The 19,996-nt window shown below is 44.4% G+C and overlaps 2 protein-coding genes across 21 annotated transcripts in view; both read right to left on the reverse strand.

The window, feature by feature from the left end:
* CNTN2 (contactin 2) overlaps positions 1-529 on the reverse strand; it is a 59,743-nt gene extending 59,214 nt beyond the window's left edge. For 2 of the 3 annotated variants that reach the window (XM_081916317.1, XM_081916316.1), the window contains exon 1: positions 278-529. The gene's annotated coding sequence lies outside the window, so the exon portion shown is untranslated. The remainder of the gene's footprint in view (positions 1-277) is intronic. The other variant, XM_081916314.1, reaches the window with a different exon arrangement.
* An 18,912-nt stretch (positions 530-19,441) lies between these two features.
* The window catches only part of NFASC (neurofascin), a 176,875-nt gene continuing 176,320 nt past the window's right edge, over positions 19,442-19,996 (reverse strand). For 17 of the 18 annotated variants that reach the window (XM_081916289.1, XM_081916293.1, XM_081916285.1 and 14 more), the window contains one exon: positions 19,442-19,990. In XM_081916289.1, coding sequence (XP_081772415.1) covers positions 19,759-19,990 — 232 coding nt within the window. In that variant the 3' untranslated portion in view covers positions 19,442-19,758. The remainder of the gene's footprint in view (positions 19,991-19,996) is intronic. The other variant, XM_081916280.1, reaches the window with a different exon arrangement.

Raw genomic sequence — 19,996 nt, forward strand, 5'->3', positions numbered from 1 at the left:
GCCCTCCTTCTGCAGGTGAGCCTTCTCCTTGTGCTGCTGCCTGCCTGCCTGCCTGTGTTATGTGTGCGCGCCCTGAGCCACTGCAGCATCTCTGCATTAGGATGTGCTCCTCCCTTCCCCTCCCTTTCCCTGCGCGCTCCCTCTCCGCCCCCCCCGCAACGTTCCAGGGACCGAGAGAGAGAGAGAGAGAGAGAGAGAGAGAGAGAGAGAGAGAGAGAGAGAGAGAGAGAGAGAGAGAGATGGGGGCACCCCCTCCCTCCCCCCTCTCCGCCGTTACCTCATTTGCCAGGACCAGTCAGCGCCTGCGAGAGTGACTTGCAAGCAGCATCCATAATGCGTGGTCTTCCTCAGCTGGCGCGGCTGCTCCCAGCTCAGACGGTCCCTTGCAACACTTGGGTGGGCGGGAGGTCGGCTTGCCCTGGGCGCACCCCGTGGTGAGGGCTGCGGGGGGCGGGGGACGGGGACATATGGTCGCGCGGGGCACGAGAGGAGGGGAATCTCCGGCTCGGCCCCTCCCCTGCCCGTTTACATTCTTAGGCAATTCGAGATAGCGGGGGGAAAAATCCAGACTTCCAACCCCGCCCACCTCCGGCAAATATTTAATTCCATAATTGCGTGTGTGGCACAGGATATAATTTGCGGCGTGCAAGGGCCAGCCTCGGAGGCGCACATCCTGCTGAAAGGCAATTTCCCATCTTTGGCTGGCATTCTGCAAGTGCTGCTGCTGGGCCTGTTTACCTGTATCACAAGAGCCAACTATTAGGGGCCAAGAGGCATATGCTCCCCCTAAAATATTTGAGGGAGCCACCCCTCCCCATGGGTTCATGGGCATTGCCATTCAAATGGTGTGCATGCACCAGTTATGTGGGACAGCGCTTACCTGGGCCTCCCCAATATTTTATTCTCGTTGGCACCCTTGACCTAAATCATCCATTATCTATTTCTATCTCTATAGCTATCTGTCTCAAGGTGGGCGATCCCACTGGGGATTGTCCCGCTGCTAACTTTATTGAGGACCCTGTTAACATGGACCAGATAACCACATTCAGTGCTTAATACGGAACCCAGAATTCATGCTCAGAAATCTGTGCTTCCCAAAATAACAGGCTAGTTCTTTCTGAGATTGGAAAGTGTGTTGGAGCATGTGCAGAGAGCAGCATTTCCTCACTGCTGCTGAGTCAGTCTGCTCAGCCCAGTCTGCTGCCATGCAGCTGCAGGGAAGAGAGTTCTTTCTAATAGGCAGCCAGATGTGCAAATGTGATTTGCCATGGCATGTAGTGAGCCTTGTGTATGGAGTATGTCCTATATGAACACTAAAACATTAGTTCTCAAGCTACATAGTGAGGTAAAAAGAGCCTGGTCCCCTTGCCTTTAATGGCAGCCGTTTGGCTGATGCTTTTCAAAGGAATGGGGTGCAGGATGATTCGGCTAAAATCTGAGGGGAGGACAATGCAAAATAGGCATCAAATACAGAAATGGCGTGGAGGAAGAGAAATATGTTTATTGAACCCCAAAAGTTTCAAGTATCTTCTTTAGAGGCACTTTTTGGTGCAACCAACTGGATGCTTTAGGCTCCAGCTTTGTTAAAAAAGGTTATTGAGACCCAAGAGACAAACTGGTTGCACCTATAGTGTCCCTAAATAAGATATTCGATAAACATTAAATATGTTTAATAAAGTTTAATAAATGGGGTTTTCTGTGCATCTGGAGGCTCCCCCCCACTCTCACCCCCCCAACATTTGGAGAAGTCAGAGATAAGGTTGCATAAATGCACTGTCTGGTAAAGCAATGTATTATGAAGCCTACAGTGGTGAGGTATCAGGCAATGCAACAGATTAAATTCTTGATTTGCATTGCTTTGTGAGGCACAAACTGCAGTTCTATACACTTCTGTGTTTACTATGATGGAGGAAATTGCCATACAGATCTTCTTCCCTCTTTGTTCTTTTCTTGGTTTCTTTTTGTTCTGCTGTATGTGTTGTGCTGGGACCAGTCCTGACATTTGGACAGGGCTGACAAATTTATATATTACTTCCCACTACAAAAAATCCCAAAGCAATTTACAAGCAGAGTAAAAATGCAATCATTAAAAAAAAAATGTGTAAGAATGTTAAAAACATCATAAAATCTTCATCAGCGTGTTGAAAGCTACTTAAGCATGTTAAATGTTACACTTATTTCAACTTGCATTAAAATGCATAAGTGTTTGTTTAAGAGATTTCTCATCCCATAAACATTTTGTGCAGGACAGAAGACCTTTCCGTGAAGCAGCAATAAGCAAGCAGTTGCTTGGGGCTGTAGAATCAAGAGGAGTGAGGCAGAGGAGAGAGAGAGAGAGAGAGAGAGAGAGAGAGAGAGAGAGAGAGAGAGAGAGAGTTTAAATCTTACAAATGAGCTCCTGAAAAAGTGTCATGTAGACTTTTTCTGAAATGTGATCAAGTGAGGGTTGCGTGAGGCCAGTGCCGCTAGTAGTACACATGGTAGCAAGGAAATGTTGTTTCTCGTTGCCCTAGAGATCTGGTCTTTAGAGAATACTTGTCAACTCCCAGTAGACAGATGAACTGCAAGTGTTTTTTATGGCCAGCTTTCGAGTGATTCATATTGCTGTAATAATATCTCAAATATTAATGGGTTTACTTGCTATCATTCTGCAGAGGGAGATGCTGTATTGTCCTGCTGGAAGGAAAAATAAGAAATAACTATATAGATACACACACACACACAGAGAGAGAGAGAGAGAGAGAGAGAGAGAGAGAGAGAGAGAGAGAGAATGAATAGGGGCTGCTGCCCCTGCTTGCTCTGCCAGTGAACCACGCTTACCCGGCAATCCCTTGCCAACCCTCTTTCACCACACCTGCCTAATCCCTCATCCCTTTACACCTGACCAAAGCCCCTGCCTTCACACCGCACCCATTTCCTTGCCTATTCCCTCACAGCTTGCCCCAACCCCTTTTAAAGGAGGATGGGAGGCACGTCAGAAAGTGGGCTGGCAAACTGCTCCCTGAAGCACCTCTCCCCTTCTGAGAAAACGCACTCCAGCAGCATCTAATAGTGAGGGGCTGCCGTTTCAGAGTGACTTGGCAAAGTGCTTCCCTTTCCACCCCCTGTTAAACAGCTTACCTGGGCTGCCTGTCACCTGCACTGCTTGCTGGCTTTTCTGCCCACATGTCATTTTGTTGTCACACTGGAGTTGGTGTGGCCACCTGCTGGTGACCACCTGAACTACAACATGACAGCATCCTTACATTTTTCTGTCTATAAGAAAAAGTGCATGCATGTATTATGGTGTGCATGTATGTACATGTCTGTCTGTCTTTCTAGCTATTTAGCTATACACGGACAGATACATGTCTACACAGAAGCAAGTCTCATTGTTTCCAATGGTGTTTACTTCCAGGAAATTATGTATAGAATAGCAGTCTTCCAGTATAATTATTACCTAGTCAGAAAGATGTCCCATTGAATTCCTCAGGGCTTACTCCCAGGTAAGTGGGTATATATATTTGCAGCCTTACATTGCAGTCCAAACTTAGTAGATCCCAGATTGACTAAGCCTCTCCCTGCCCCAGAATTCTTGGCATGTGGAATGGGGAGCTCTGCACAGGTGAGTGATGTTGAAGCCTAGCAGGGCTGGGCCAGGGGCAGTGCATCCCATTTCACTGCCTGAGGAGAACTGGGAAGGTATTACACCCCTGTCCCCAAAGCCTGAAAGCTCCCTTACCTGGATTGTGTGGCAGCACCCCTGAAGATGCTGCTTCTTTGGGTTCTGCTGCCTGAGGCAGCTGCTTCAGCTTGTCTCATGGGTGGGCCAGATGTAGCCAGCTAAGTTTGGCTTCAACAAGCCTTTTTTCAGGCCACAGCTACAGTTCAGGTTTACTCTTGTCTGTTTTACAAATGTCTGTTTTGTATGCTCCTTCTAGTGCTATTGTATTTGGTCTTTGTGTTGGGTCTTCAGTCAGTGGGATCGTTGTCCGATCACATTCAGTCTTCCATCAGGATGCATTGCAGGGGATCAGACCCTTGGGTCTCTTTCAACTTCTATTATTCTATGTTTCACTTCCTTTATTGCAATATTTCCAGATCTTCAGCTCACCCATTGTTTTTCTAGATCACGACAGAAAATTAAGTAGCTGCCATCTTGTTGACTGGGCCAAATCTGTGGAGTTATTTAGGGGTGGCGGCAATAGTGGGGAAATCAGCAAACTTTCTCGAAATGGGAGGAGCCCAAAATTCCCAAATGTTGGATTGGCAGGAGTTCTGCCCATGTACATTTTCGTGACATTGCAAGATGGGAAAGAGAAAACTTTTCTGTATTCAGTTTCCAGTGCAGTAATAACATGCCTGTGCTCTGCTTTTACATGTTATCAAAGCGCTCCAGACACTATAAGAAGGATACAGGTGCTGCAGACGGACAGTGTGATGTAGTGGTTAAAGGGCTGGACTAGATCTGGGGAGACCCTGGTTCAAGCCAGCATGAATCTCGTCTTCTGCCTGTTGTTGTCCCTCAAAGCACAACCCATTTTGCAAGGTTGTAGAAAGGGTAAAAGTGGTGGTGAAAAACTATGAGTTCTGTGCTGGAATGCAGGGATATGGATGTAAATAAATAAATAGATGTATGCATGGAAAGTGACTTGGCATGCCTTGGATCACAAAAAGTGTATTATTGGAAAACTTCCTTCTTTGCTGTTTTCATTGTGAACAGTTACTATAGGGGTTCTCCAAGGAACGTGCTGTTGGTTTCCTTTACATCTGGGACATCTGGACATAGTAAATCAGCACATGCAATTTGTGTGGCTCCTCTTCCTGAAGGATCCTTTAGCTAGGGACAGCTGCAGGTGCCTTCTGTCCTGAGTTGTCATATAACCTTGCTCTGGCAACTTCTCCATTCACTCTCCTGTGCTAATAATTCTGTTGCAGCAAATGGTATAGAAAGCAGTGAAAGCTAATGCTGCTCTCAGAAGGATTCACCCTCCCAGAAGGATTCACCCTCCCTCTCTCTCTCCCTCTCCTCACACCATCTCTTGGAATGCTGCTCTCAGGATGATCTAGGAGAAGATGGATAGACTCATGTGTTTCTGTCAGGTGCCTCCTGCCAGACAGCTAATCACACAGATGGAAACTTCAGGTAGCTTTCTCTGACCTGTGAGGACTGACCTGCAGCACAGAGTGGGAAGAAGGCAGCTTGAGAAGAGACCTCTCACCTTCCATTCCATCTGGCAGACCCCACCCTTTCACCATTGTCAGTTTCTTAATAACGTAATTGATCAATGGGCATGGGACTGTCGGCTTTGTAATGGCTGGCCATTTCAGAGGAGTAATTAATGCACTTGCATGACCCTGTATCAATGGCAGACACTTCAAAAGTACACAATCCTTTTGCTTTGAGAGACTGTATTACATGAGAATGCCCCTGTGACGTCAGGGTTCACCTTCTATGTAGGAAGGCAATGATAAATAGAGAAGTTTCTTCCATAGCTCATTTCCTATCCACCTGTTTCTTTATCGACTAGTCACTGAGATCAGTGGTACAGTTAGGTAATGTTAGACTGGACTAACAGCACAGAGTCAATGATCTTATGGAAACCCATTTCCTGTTTCATCAGTAAAGGTTATTACTTCCTTCAAGAAGCTGTAAGACCTAAGTTATCCCTGTTTGGGGACTCTCCCACTCATTGTGTGCCCTGGAAATCTGCCCTGAAGTCTGGCTTTGACAGCACCACTGACTGTGTTATCTACTGACCCCTATATAAACACATACACTACATTCATTTAAACACAAAGCTGCCTCTTTTCTCAAGTACCTGTCTCTTCTCTTTAGTGGCTTTCTCTCCCCCTCCCCCCCGATTTTTGTCCATTCCCTTTAAAAAACAAACATATCTCAATTCAGTCTGTCCATGTATAACTCTTGTTTACATTATGTGGTCACACAGCTTAGAATTATCCTGGACAGAATTAATCTGGAAGTGGGTGGTGCTGTGGTCTAAACCGCTGAACCTCTTGGGCTTGCTGATCAGAAGGTTGACGGTTCGAACCTGCGCAACAGTGGTGAGCTCCTGTTGCTCTGTCCCAGCTTCTGCCAACCTAGAAATTTGAAAGCATGCCAGTGCAAGTAGATAAATAGGTACTGCTGTGGTGGGAAGGTAAATGGCATTTCTGTGCACTCTGGTTTCCATCACGGTGTCCCGTTGTGCCAGAAGTGGTTTAGTCATTCTGGCCACATGACTCGGAAAGCTGTCTGCGGACAAACGCTGGCTCCCTCAGCCTGTAGCAAGATGAGCGCCACACCCCATAGTCACCTTTGACTGGTCTTAACCGTCCAGAGGTCCTTTACCTGCAAAACATCCACGTTCCTTGTGTGCAAGAATTGGATATGCCCCCATCAAATATGAAAGGTGTTCTGACTAAAGTATACTGCTGCTTTAAATTTAAGAACAACACATATAGCCCAATCTTATACATGTTTACTCAGAAACAAATCCTGCTGAGTTCCCCAGTAAGCATGCAGACAATTGCAGGTTTCGTTTTAGTGCATTGTGTGAGACACAAAGGGAGCAAGCAGGGGATGGATGGACATTCAGCTGAATATCTCTTGAGAATCTGACTGGTGAACGAAGGATGGTGGTAAATTGCCTGCTTACTTCTTTTGTGCCAGAAAGAGCAATCTGAAGGAGAATTGGAATCAATCCAAACTCCCACCGGAGTAGGCTGAGGTCAGAGGAGAACGTGGAAGGTTATTTTGCCTTAAAGAGTGGCTCAAGCTAATGCCCGCGAACATCTCTGCCGGCATCGATCATGAAGACGAGGCCAGTTCCATTCCCTGTTCAGTTGCCTCTACTAATAAATGTCTTCGGCTTCCTCCATAAAAGTTTCACACAGTGTTTGTGTGAGAGAAAGATTAGAGACCCAGCAGAGCAAATGCCCAGAAGTAATTTCTCTAGAACCAGAACAGACTCCATCCTTCCCCCTCCCCCTCCCCCTCCCCCTCATAATGGCTTGTCTGTGTACAAGAAAAACCTTGTCTGTTTTATTGGTATCTTTTAATTCCCTTCATTGCAGCTCCTTATGTTTCTGTCTGGCTGATTTGTGTTTATAGCAAGGTGGCTTCCCATGCATCACAAAAAAGAGGATGAAAGGTGACAAAAGAGGAGACAGATTGGCAAAGACTGATGTACATATATTGATGTGTATGGGGTGTTAGGGGAGGGGTAGTACCTGCCAGGCTTCTTCTGGGGTAATCTGTCCACCTTTGGTCCCCACCCTGCACTCAGCTCTCACCTGCGGCTCCTAGAAGCTGCCAGCATGTGACCATAGCCACACCCTGGGAAACAGCTTTAACTGGTCAGCTAAACGAGGTGAAAGTAGTCGATGTGTCTCAAACCCTCTGTGCATTAAGGACTTCCCCTTGCCTGTGAAGTCAGGCTCTGGTAGATGAGGCCAACAGATGAGGCCAACAGTGGGTCCAATGGTCAAGAAGGTGGTTTCTGCATGTGTTGTAGAGGGAAGTGAGGGGCAGATGGGGCTCATCAACCTGGGAAGGGAGCCATGTAAGAGAAGAAATACTCTGATCCCAGATCTCTGATGCCTTGCAGTTATTTGTCAAAAAGGCTTCAGGAGTAAACCCTGAGTTAAAGCCCATACCCGATGCCTTTGAGAGAAGAAAGGTCTAAGGAGTAAACCCTTCACAAATCCAGAGTGGAGCCTTTAAACAGTTGAAGAAGAAGAGTTTGGATTTGATATCCCACCTTTCACTCCCTTTAAGGAGTCTCAAAGCGGCTAACATTCTCCTTTCCCTTCCTCCCCCACAACAAACACTCTGTGAGGTGAGTGGGGCTGAGAGACTTCAAAGAAGTGTGACTGGCCCAAGGTCGCCCAGCAGCTGCATGTGGAGGAGCGGAGACGCGAACCCGGTTCCCCAGATTACGAGACTACTGCTCTTAACCACTACACCACACTGGTTGAAAGGCGCCTTGTACACTTCCTTCTGACAACTCCTGGAGCCAAGCTGCTGCCAAACGTATTGCTCTGCTTTCCTTTGAACCACATCAACGAAGCCCATTGTCTTGTTGTCTGGGCAGCTGAGGACCTCCATACACACTGCCCAGGCTTGTGCCCTGGAGAGGTCACTTCGGTGCTGCTAACATAGCGAAAACAATGTGGGAGGCAGCAGTTATGAGTTGCTGGTGTCTGCAGCCATGGCAGGTGCTGTGATTCTCCAGTGGTTTGATTTCCCCCTTGGAGGTGCACTCCAGTGTATCTTGAGACAGACAGATGCCAAGTATGTATGTATGTATGTATGTATGTATCAATCATCTATCTATATCTCTCTATCTCTTTATCTATATCTATCTATCATCTATCTATCTATATCATCTGAAATATGTAATTAGTGGGGGAAACTGTGTGACCAGGTGATGTGCATTTTCTCAGTCTACTGTCCAGGTTCTAGCAGTTGATGAGCAACATCAAGACTCCTGTTCTTCCTTCATATCGGTCTTTGGGTGGCATTCAATGGAGCACCACAGGTTCCCATCCCATCCCATTCTAATCCATAGCCAAACTGCTATCTGGCGCTTCCTGTGCATTTCCGCAGGGCAGCATCTTGGTGTAAAGAGATGGTGCCTGGAAGACCAGTAGGATGGAGACTAAAGGAGGCTGAATGTGCTTGGTGGTTCAGGGTGGAGTTTGATGGGCAGATAGAGTGAACAAAGGAACCTTTTGAGCCAAGTAGAAAGGAACTTGTCTGCTTATGCTAGCACTTCAATCTGATATTTTACTCCTCCCCGGAGAGCCTGAGGAGGCAGCTAAAACGCCATATCAAGCCCTGAGACCTGACAAGCTTGTTGAAAGAATCCTAGGCTGCTGGGATTTGTAAAAGAAACCAATTCCTTCCCAGAGCCTTGTTTTGCCTGGGCATTGCTGGAGCTGAACGGGGTGTGGGAGACTCTGATATCTTCATCCGATTAGTCAGATCTGAAGCAATTACAACTTCATTAGCTAAATAGGCTCTTCTGTTTCCCACCCTCACCACTTCAAGGCTTTGCCCTTGGGATCCTGCTGTTAAGAGCTGCACAGAGGAAGGCTAGAGTAGGAGGAGGAGGAGAGCTGCATGGTGCTGGCCAAGATAAGGGGAGAAGAAGCATTGCATACAGCTCATTTGTCAGGCCTGAAATGGATAAGGGAGATCTGGGTTGAAAAGGAGCTATAAGAGACATCAATTTAACATGCTTTGATATTTCTCTTGCTTTCAGAGACTCATAGTATATGGAGGGACCTTCAAGATCATAAAACACTCCAGGGGCCAGCCTTAGGTAAAAAATGAGGGGACAAATTCAGGGGACAGAGGGTGGGAGGCAGTGGTGGCAGGCCATGAAGTGAAGAGTTTAAGCAATGAAAATATTATAAACAGTTTAAAACAAACTACAGTCATAAGAATAGGATGGGTCCATCTGTCTGTCTGTCTGATGTGTCAAAGGGCAGAGTAAAGAGATACATCTTCAGGATTCATCATGCAAGTTGAGAGTTCCTTCTTCCATGTAATGATTTAGATTTGCACACATTTGCATAAGGGTAAAAACAATATTTCTGAAGCAAGAAGCGTACTTTGTTTTTATATGACACAAAAGTTTCATAGCAAAAATCATTCTAGAAGATCATTCTACATGTGAGAGGGAAGGCAAGATGCTTCTTTTAAAAGGTCACCTACAATTTTTATATTGCACTTGCATAGAGCTTTGAAGTTTTCAAAGTGCATCAGATGCATTATCTATTTGTAATCTTTACAAGCAACCCTGCAAGGTAAGTCAGGTTTCTTATGCTTCATTTTGCAGGGGCAGGGGCAGTGGTGGCGGCTTTCTTAAGGCCATACAGTTAGTTCACAGCAGAGGTGAGATTTGAGCTAGGGACCTCCAGATTCAGTGTTTATTCTCTTAGCCACTACACCAGCTCTCATAAGAATTTGCATCAATAATATTTTTTCTATATAATTAGGAATGGACATAGATGTGGGGCCCCAGGTAGTCAATTCGTATAAGTCGCCCACAAATCACCAGAGAAAACTAAGGGTGGAATTCAGTGGGGTATGTGTGTGAGAAATGCAGTAGGACTTTCATCCCACAGACCTCCCCCAAACCTGTTCTGGGTTTTCCCCAACCCGCCAGAGTAGATTTAGGGGGCTTGAGCAATGGAGACGGGATAAAAGTCCTGTTGCATGAACAGACCTCATTCCATGAATGCCAGCTACTTAGCTGAATTCTGCCCACACATTGGGAATCTCCATTATCCAGGAGCATATCAATTTGAGACCTCTCCAGGGATATCTAGTTGGTCAGTTAGAACAAGATTCTGGACTAGATGGGCCACTGGCTTAATTTAGTGGGGTTCTTTGTATGTTCTTGTTAGACCCTCACTATATTCATAGTCAGAGATATAAAATAGTAGAAAATGAATCTGTATTCCTTGGTGTGATGGGCACTGAGCAGTGTAATATTTTGGAATGAGAATTCTGGGATGGACAAAGTCCTTCTTTGTCTGAAGTCAGGACCCAGTGTTCATTTGCCAAGCAGAGCTCAGCTCTTAGGTACAAAGGGGCTGTTATCTAAGTGGATCCATGGGATGAGAAACCAAGGAGCAGGCAGAAGCTCACAGGAGCAATCAATATAAGGTCTATTTCGTAGGCTTTTACTTAGATTGTGCTATTCCTGAAATAGAGAGCAGCTGGGATCTAACTGGATTGCCTTGGGGAGTGAAATGATATTTAACTATTATGGTAACGCGACACCCCTTGAGTGGGTTGTCATCAGCATGGATTGAATGGGGACTGGGGAGGGAGACTGTGCCTTCGGAGTGCAGATGAGAACTCCTGCCTTTTTGAAAGCATTTTGCATTCTGAGTTCTTGACAGAAAAGGCCCTCCATTCTCCCCATCTTCTAATCATCCATTGCAAGCGATCTTTTTCACATCACTGAGCAGTTCTTCAAATGAAAAGGAAGCTGTGCAGCTACTGAACAGAGAGCAGCACTTGGGTGTGTGTGTGTAGGAAGAAACACCCATAACCATTTAACAGAGCACCAGGGTCTTCCAATCTCTGGGCTGCTCCATCTGTTAATATAATTTTCCATAAGGCAAGATTTCACTCAGACCTTCTCCGGCTCCTGTACATTTATTGGCAGCTGGCTTTGCTCCTTCTTAAATGGACGCTTGCTTATGCATCACCTATATGATTTCCCCTTGCAGTCGTTTGTCAGGTAGCATATGCCATTTCGAAATGGCAGAAGGGCAGAGAGATGACCGAAGCAGTACAGATCGTTAGCTGCACCTCGGGAAGACAGCCTTTGAAAACCACTCTTGCAATGTTTTCAAGCATCAGGGTAGCTTTTGACTTTTTGTTTATCTCCCTTGTATCAAAAGGTGGTTTCACTCCATACTACCCCAGGGTGGCCAAGTGTCCTACTTTACAAGGCATTTAAAGGCAGTGCTCTATTTGAAGGACTATGCAGTCCAAGTCCTGTTTAAAGTGAAAGAAGCATAAGAAGCAGCCTTGAAGTTGCCCATTGACACTTAACATCTGAAAAACAAACTGAGCAGTACATCTGAAAAACAAACTGAGCAGGCACAAAGATCACCTGAGCACAGCCTTCCCAACAATGGTGAGCTGTACTGTATTTCTATTTAAGTTAGAGTTATCATTTTTTAAATTTGTGCCTAAGCATAAAAATTAATGTATACAATTTTTATGCAACTATGTCCTCTTTTTTCCCTTTCCCTTTTGACTTTGTGTAAGTGGCCACACTATACCACCCAACGATGATGTGAGTTTCCTGGTTTGTGTATTTGCCACAGGAAACTGTAGCCCATCAGGACCTCCTTTTAGCATTCACCCATAATAATTGCTTGTTTGTAAGTGATGGATCTTACATTTTAGCGTGCTCAATATCAGGCAATTTCTGATATGCCAACTTACCTTGAAGGTTTTTTGTAGGGATGTTCTGAGATAATGGGAATGAAGTACCTTGAACATTCCATGAATTATATAAGTATATATATCATCACCATTAATATTACTAGCCAACTGACAGCAAATATACAGTTAACTTTAATTTCTTCCAACCTGGTGTTGATTTTGCCAACTGGGCTTAGTAAACCAGATGCTAAAAATAAATGACGTATAACTTTTCAGAGCATTTCCATTAGAAGCCACAAAACACTACATATGGCAGAACTGTTTGATGCAGATGCATACATAGTTACAAGAAAGCTAATATTGAAAGTGTTCTGTTTTATCATTCACATTTGATTTAATAGCTTTTTGGCTTCGAGCACTGCAGAAAACAGAAGAAAAAATTGTGAGCAAAACATACCAACATTTATGCCAGCACTGCTTTTTTTTTTTTTTTGCATGTGAAAGTCAGCCATTTTGCATGTGAAATTTGCTAAGAAAGCATTTGCCCGTGAAACCATCTCTGCCAGCTATTTATTTAGTCTTTGCTGCTCCTTTTCAAAAAGAAACGTCTTTGGCTATTTTCAGCAATGATAGCTACAGCCTGATCCTCAAGAGCCCTGTGTTCAGTGATATGAGCAAGGAACTGATCTATCTAACCATTTCAGGTTCCAACTACCAACCTAGCTGCGGGGCCATTCTTCCTCTCTTGCGTAGGAGACAAATGAATGTCGTACTTGGCATCTCTTCTGAACAATATTTTTATTATGTTTAGTGTTCTCTATACAAAAAGAAAATCAGTTTTCTTTACAGTGATTCAAAAACATTTCTGAATATTTTGGCCTTTTTCAAATCGCTCATGCAGTCCATATATTAAACATGTCTCCGTAGTCTGTAAAGCTACTCACTTTAAGTCATTCTTTACAGTCTCAGATATGCATTCATCTATTGGAAAGCAGATTAACACAGAATGTCCTTTTTTTATTTGTTTAAAAAGAAGGCAAATAATTACATAGAATGTATTGGAGCAATGGGGAGGACTTTAAGGAACAGGGTGTGGGTGTGAGTGTGGATATTTACAAATTAAAAACAAACAAAACAAACAGAAAGCAGTACAATAATTTGTTGGTGGTGTTTGAAACCTCCATAGTGCAAAGGGTGGTCTCTCCGCTTTCATCGGTTCAACACGAGGGGGTGGGGGCCCAAGACTGCCTTCTGACATCACGATCATACCATGAAATTTGCTTGAAAGGGACAGATCAAGAGAGAGGCACTCCTGGGTTAAATGGAGAGCCACATGACATTCTGGATTTCTTACTATCAGAAAAGTCTTGCTGGCTCTTCTTATTTAAGATGAGCTGCAATGCGTAAAAGAAAATGGATTTCACATTTTATTACTATCATTATTATTATTATTGCTTAGCTGAAGACTTTTGACGCTAGCATAGAATTAAGCCTGGTGCAAGGCATGCTTCCTTTATAGGTCAAAGTCAATATTCTACATTTCACATTCTCTACATTCCGGGAAGTGAAAGTAAGGTTTGTTTTCTTTCCTGCAGCTGCTATAGCTGAGATGAGGGGAAAGGCCGCAATAGGTCATTATGAGTCAGGTGAAACACGTAAACAAGAAGCTGAGCCCTAATGGAAATCAATGACTGGCACTCTCCTCGGATATTCCTGACAGGTAACAGGGTTGTATCTTGTTTAGACACATGAATCCAGGTCATTATAGGCAGATCGATGGCAGGGGTCAGGACTCTGTTATGCTAGTTGACCTGTGGGTCACTTCTACAGGGTGGTAATTGAGTGGAAAGACAATGTCAGGATTGTCCAAGATCATGTTTCCTTTGCTGTAATTGTAGCATCACCAGCACACAAGGCAGAATATGTGTCTCCCCTACTCTAATGTTCCACAGAAGGTGAAGGTGTTCATTTAACTGCCAAACTGCCACACACAAAATAAGCTATGGAGATTGCCTCCTCTTTGAACTTGCTGGCTCAACTTAGCAACAGTGAAGGCAGGCAACAACATCTGGAACTGCCTGCAATTTCCCCAAAACATGAAGGATCTGCATAACAGGCACATGGGTCAGATCTTTATTTGTAAAGTTAAAAATGGAAATAAACCTATTATAGTTGTCAACACAAGCCATGAATGGTATAATGGGTGACTGAGTGGCATAGCTGATGTGGTTACATGAGCCAACATCTCAATAACCTCCGGAGTCAGGAACAGGAAACTGTTCAAAATGTCAGATGTTACTACACCTGCCTGGTATGCAGGATGAGCATAGGGGAACAGGTTCCACATCTGCTGTGATAAGTTGGCAGTGTGCTCTTTCACTAGTCCTTATGATTGGAATAAGGATGGGGAATCTGTGATCATCCAGATGTTGGGCTCCAACTCCCATCGGCCCCAAGCAGTGTGCCCAATGGTGAGGGATGATGGAACTTGCTGTGGTCCATCATCTGAAGGGCCACAGGTTCCCTATCCCTGTATCTCAGCAGCCTTCGCAGTCGAGAAGACTATAGATGATGTTTCAACAATGGCTGCCTACTTCTCTGACTATGTTGCTTCCACCACACTCAATTCTTAAAGTGGAACACGTCAGTGAAGATTTGTTCAGATTGTTAGTCTCTTGGATGGGGCTAAGAGGACTGCTAAAGGCAATTCCACAGGAAAATGCTTGTCTCCTAGCATAATGAATATTAAGTTGCAGAATTGGACCTGCTATCAGGTGTAAGACAGGAGGAAGAGCAGAATTCAAATTAGATAGATAGATGGATCTCTCTCTCTCTTTAGTTCACTCTCTCTTTAGCCTATGCAATCAGGTCTTCTTGAGGCAGTCAACTATCAAACTGGCCCCAAAGTCAGTGAGCACCCTATAGTATTTGAAACCTTGTGTCTGTCCCCTAGCTTAACAAAGCTTGCCACATCCCTCTCAATTATTTTATCCCATCCAAGTGCTAAGTAGGTCCAACACCCATTAGCTTCCAAGATCAAATGGCATCAGGTGTGTTCACAGTGGCACGGAAGTATGCCTCTGAAAACTTAACTAAAAGTAGTATCTACAACACAATATGCATTGTGCCTGGTTTCATAGCTGCATTTAACAATAGTCTTAGATGTTATTTTATTGTAAACGCATTGCTGTTGATGGAAGCGACCTCAAATACTGTGCATGAGACAGAGATATAAACCTTTTCAATAAAATACAATAAAGTCTACTTATGGCTGTCTGTTCTATAGCAGTGGTTAAAGAAGCCGTCAATGCATGCCACATTTTGTCCATTGTTTGGTTTCCCTCAATACTCAGCAACGGTAAGAGCCTTTCCAGCTGATCTCTTTTCATTTTGCATAAAAGCATTTGCTGCTCATTCAGACTCCCAGATGTTGTTGTTTTCAAGGTAGAACTCTGTATAGGAATGTTGCATATTCTCAGCACTCAAAACTGTATTTTAAAACTGGGAAATACAATCTTTCTCCTGGGTAGCATGCAATGTGCAATTCTTAGTGTTGTGTAGAATGTGGCTAGTCAGGACTGGCAGCTTGGCCCCACAACCATGGGAGCCTGGAACCATGGGTGCCATGTAGTGTGCATGGCCCTGGCACCTAAATTTGTGGGTGTCCAGTACCTTCATGGGGAATTCTGTGGGTGTCCAAGCACCCAGGACCCCAGGGAGTTGGCACCTATGTGGCTAGTGGAAGCATCTACTGGGTAGAGGGAGACATTAGTGGGGACAGCCATCTCCTCACACTCACCAATTTGTGACATTTTCAAATTATGTCATTCTTCCAATGCTCTGGAGTCCTTTGGAAGCACAGGAATGTCTCCATAGTCCAAGGAGTGGGGAAACTTTGGCCCTCCAGATGCTCCCCAACTACAACTCCCATCAACCCTAACAGGCACGGCTCATTACCAGGGGTTATGGGAGTTGTAGTTTAGCAACATCTGACAGGCCCAAGGTTCTTTACATCTGCAGTAGCCCCTTAAAGAAGGGCATACAGCAGCAGATGTCCCCCTCTGTAGTAATGCCCCAGCAGTTTGTGCTGTTTTCTTCTTTGAATGCCCATAGAGCCCATAGATTCCAAAGTTAAGAAAAAGCAGTGAGCACACACGTAACTCTCCCTTGCAGCTGAGGTCCCCTTCCCCATCTATTACTAGAGGATGGGGTAGCGTACTACTCATACTGGACTGGGGATAGGCTGAGTACCTTGCTGCAGGAAAAGTCCAGGCTTCTAATAATTCGGAAAGGCTTCCTTAGCTTGTCTAAACCCATCTCAATACACATCCTTAAATGGCTCCAGGGCAGGGGTGAGCAATTTGCTCTCTACTGGGAAAACCATACCCACATTTATACAAGGGCGCCCACAGAGAATACAACAAGGAATGAGTTACTGGCAGTTCAATGACTTTTCAGGGAAGGAACCTATTTAGTTGATTTATTCCTTATGAGAGAATTCAAGCCTGATAAAGAAACATCTCACCAAGTGTTCTTGGCTTTTATTTCTGTTACGTTTATATAGGGCTTTAATAATAAGATATGTAGCTTCCGAACTCATCTCTCATCTCTTAAGCACAAATCCATTCCTGAGGTAAGTATACTGACTATAATGGCAAATGCTAACAATATTTTGTCAACTGTAAGTTAGACTTATTCTTCCTGCTGCAGTTAAAGGAAAGCAAATGGCCTGGTACTGGAGCAGGTTTTGCAAATAGCATTGCATGCAGAACCCTGTCAGATCCGGTTTCAGAACTGCCTTCTAAAAGAACACAGAGCCATTTAATGTTTTTGTTAAAATTCAATCTTTCCTCAGCTTTCATCAAACTCCTGCAAGGCATCTCTACATCCACTAAAAGTTAGCCCACCCGCTTAGCCACAATATTTTTCAAACAGATGGTATGAGGGAGGCTTGGGAGGAAAAAACACATGTGCACAGAATAGGATTGCAGGCACTGCTGGCTACGTACGATAGACTAAATTTGGTTGTTTTTAAAAGGTCTCATATAAAGCTGGCTACGTATGCCTGGTTTTATCTTGTGACTTGCAGATAGGCCAAAGTTAGCCAGGTCCATCTATATAGGAATGCTGCCTTAAGTTTAGGGACAGTATACATAATGCTAGAAATTTGTAGTTTGTGGGCTGGATTGGAAAACATGTGTAGCATTTTGGGAGGTGCCACTTTCAGTGGTGCCACTGTGCAAACAGTTCAAATGCATGCAAAGTGCATTTAGTTGTGTTGCAGTATGTTCTCAGTGGTAGTGCGTGTTTTCTTGCGAAAGGTCCCAAGTTGCGTCCCTGGCACCACCAGAGAGGGTGAACCTGTGGTCACCCATCCATTTGGTGCCATCTCCCATCCACTCCAGCTAGCATGGCCAATGGTCAGGGGTGACAGGAGTTGCAGTCCGGCAACATCTAGAGACCACAGGCTCCCTATCTCAATGTTAGAATTAGGGGATCCTTTTAATTTGATCAAATTGAAGAAAAAAAATTGACAAATCCGCCAGGGGAGTAATTAAGCATGCAAAACTATAGGGCCAGGAGATACATTTACTGTACCATTAAGAGATTGTAGCCTGCTTAAGGAGTGGTTTGGAACAGTAACTCCAAGCCACAACCTTTCGTTGCCTGGCTTGATTCACAGCACAAGCTTCCCTGGGTTGGTGACAGTTTTCTTGCATTTGAGATTTCTTCTTAAGTCTCGACATCTCCCAGCCTCTTACTGAATACATTAAACCCCATTTCTGCATTTTATGCCCATAGGCGTAGCCATGATTTTTGTTTGATGGGGGGAAGAACAGAGTTATCTGTGGCACAATTGGTCAGTTAAGTATTTTTATTTATTTACTTTTTGGAGAGGGGGCGGCTAGCTGCCCCTCTGCAGCTATGCCCACGTCTATGCCCATTCATTAGAAACACCCTTGTTAGCAAAGCTACCTTTCAGGCAAGCCAGTTTGAAAGTGCAGCCATGTCACAACTATTTCCATTTCAGAATGATGCTGAAACATCTATTGAAGTTTTCCCTAAATGTTATTTTACAGCTGCGAAACTGTCGGAGACAGATCTCTCTCTTTAAATACTTTTGACTTTGAAAGTGCAGGGAGTGAAGGGAATACATACTGCATTCCATAAATACTGTATATTACGGGGGGGGGGGACCTCTACCTTCTACGATGACCCATGCCTTCTCAACTGACCAAGCTGAAGCTTCCTTATTTGTACTGCATCGACAGATTACAGACCATCACACCAGGGGCTTAATCTACGGGTAAATATTCATAGTTTATTAAGCTTCAGGGAAAGCATGAAGCTGTTTAAGGCATATATGGAAGAACAGTGTCACAACAGAATCTGTATCTGAGGAAAACAGGTTTGCTGCGTGTTAGCAAGTTAGCTTGAGTGCCTTTGATGTGTAACTAACAAGATAGGGTGAGCTCCATGCTGCTGCTTATTTAAGTACTGGAAAAAGCCTCTTTTAGGCTAATTGAGGCCCCTGCATGTGTCAGAGTGGCTTTTACCTTGAAAGCCAAAAAAAAAAAAAAATGTAACCCTGACTGATATGCAAATGATAGGAACAATGGAAAGATGAATCAGGGTGGATTCTGAGTGCCTTTGTACTTTTGCATCAAACATATAGGGAATGGAAATCCCTGAACTTTTCACAGAAGAGGCTGGCGGGTTTAATGCCAGGCTAGTTTATTCTTAGTAGGTACCATTCTTTTTTGGTTAGCGGTAGGAAAGCATAGACTGGTTGCTCTTCCCTGGTCACCCTTCCTCCCTTTCCTGCTACATGCAGATTCACGGAGTGGCTATTAACACCACGTGTGAGCATAGGGAGGAATGACTACTTTCAGCAAGAATGGACAACAACCCCCACCCCCAATAATTTATCCAGGAAAACAATAACCCAATTATGTTTTCCTAGCCTGGATTAGCAGAAAGATGCAACTGTTTCCATTAAACTCTTTCTTTGGAGAAAGATGCTAAATAGCATGGGCAGAGGGATGAAAACCTTGCCTCGGCGGTACCTGCATCAGAACCAATACTTGTATAGCACTAACTGAGATCACAGACAGTTTGGGTCAATGCAACAAGTACTCCCCCCTCCCATGCGTATAGCTTCCACACTGAAGCCCAATATAGTACTGTTTCTTCTTATAGGAAGGAATATCCTACACCTTGCTCGGTGAGGATTATTAAGCCAGAGCCTGGCTGCAATGATCTCCGACAGAAATAAATTGCCATCAAGGTTTCTGTTTATAAAACAGCCTCGTTTTTAACCAGTAGCCGATTCTGCAATGTGGTTTCATGCTGCTTTTACTGGGGGATTATACTCTCATCTCCACCCCTCTCACTCCAGATTCCCCCCATGTTTGGGCATTTCTTTTTCTGAGAATAACTTTGAAGCCTTTTAAAAAACACAACAACCAAAAGAAAAATAAAATAATAATCAGCTGTGTACATTATTAATGAAAGGAGTTGCATTATCTCACAAATTAGACATAGGGGGTATAGAGGGGTGTTTATTTCAGTTCGAGTTCTGAAGCCTGGGGTGTAGAATCTGTGCATCCTGCTCTTCTACTGGTCTCTTGTGGGTCAGCTCAGATTTCAGCTGCAGTAAGATTGCTTTGGCAGCCGGTGCATCTATGCCATTTGCTTTGTTTGCGAAAGAGATGATGGCCCTGGTGACCACCTGGTCGGGTTTTTGTTTGCTCTCTGTGGTCCTACCCTAGTTGCTTTCTGTTGATGGTGACTTTGCCGACCCACACGGGCTATAAGTCTTCTTGCTGCTGCTGCTGTTGTTGTTTCAGTGTATTGCGTTATGCCAAGGAATAGATAGCATTAACTGGTGATGTGGCTTCTGAACTCTCATTGCCTTCTGTCTCCTCTTTGTCCTTCTTGACTGTGTACTGGCCAATAAAGGAGCCGTCCTCATTGAACTGCCCTTCGCCTCCTTCGCCATAGTCCACCAAGCTGTCATCACTTTCTTGTTGCTTTATCGTGCCATCTAAAGAGGTCTGACTGCCCTGCAGCGGCTTGTTGTCTTCATCACTAGCA

This window comes from Podarcis melisellensis (genome assembly GCF_964234715.1).
Source record: "Podarcis melisellensis genome assembly, chromosome: 6".
Classification (NCBI taxonomy): domain Eukaryota; kingdom Metazoa; phylum Chordata; class Lepidosauria; order Squamata; family Lacertidae; genus Podarcis; species Podarcis melisellensis.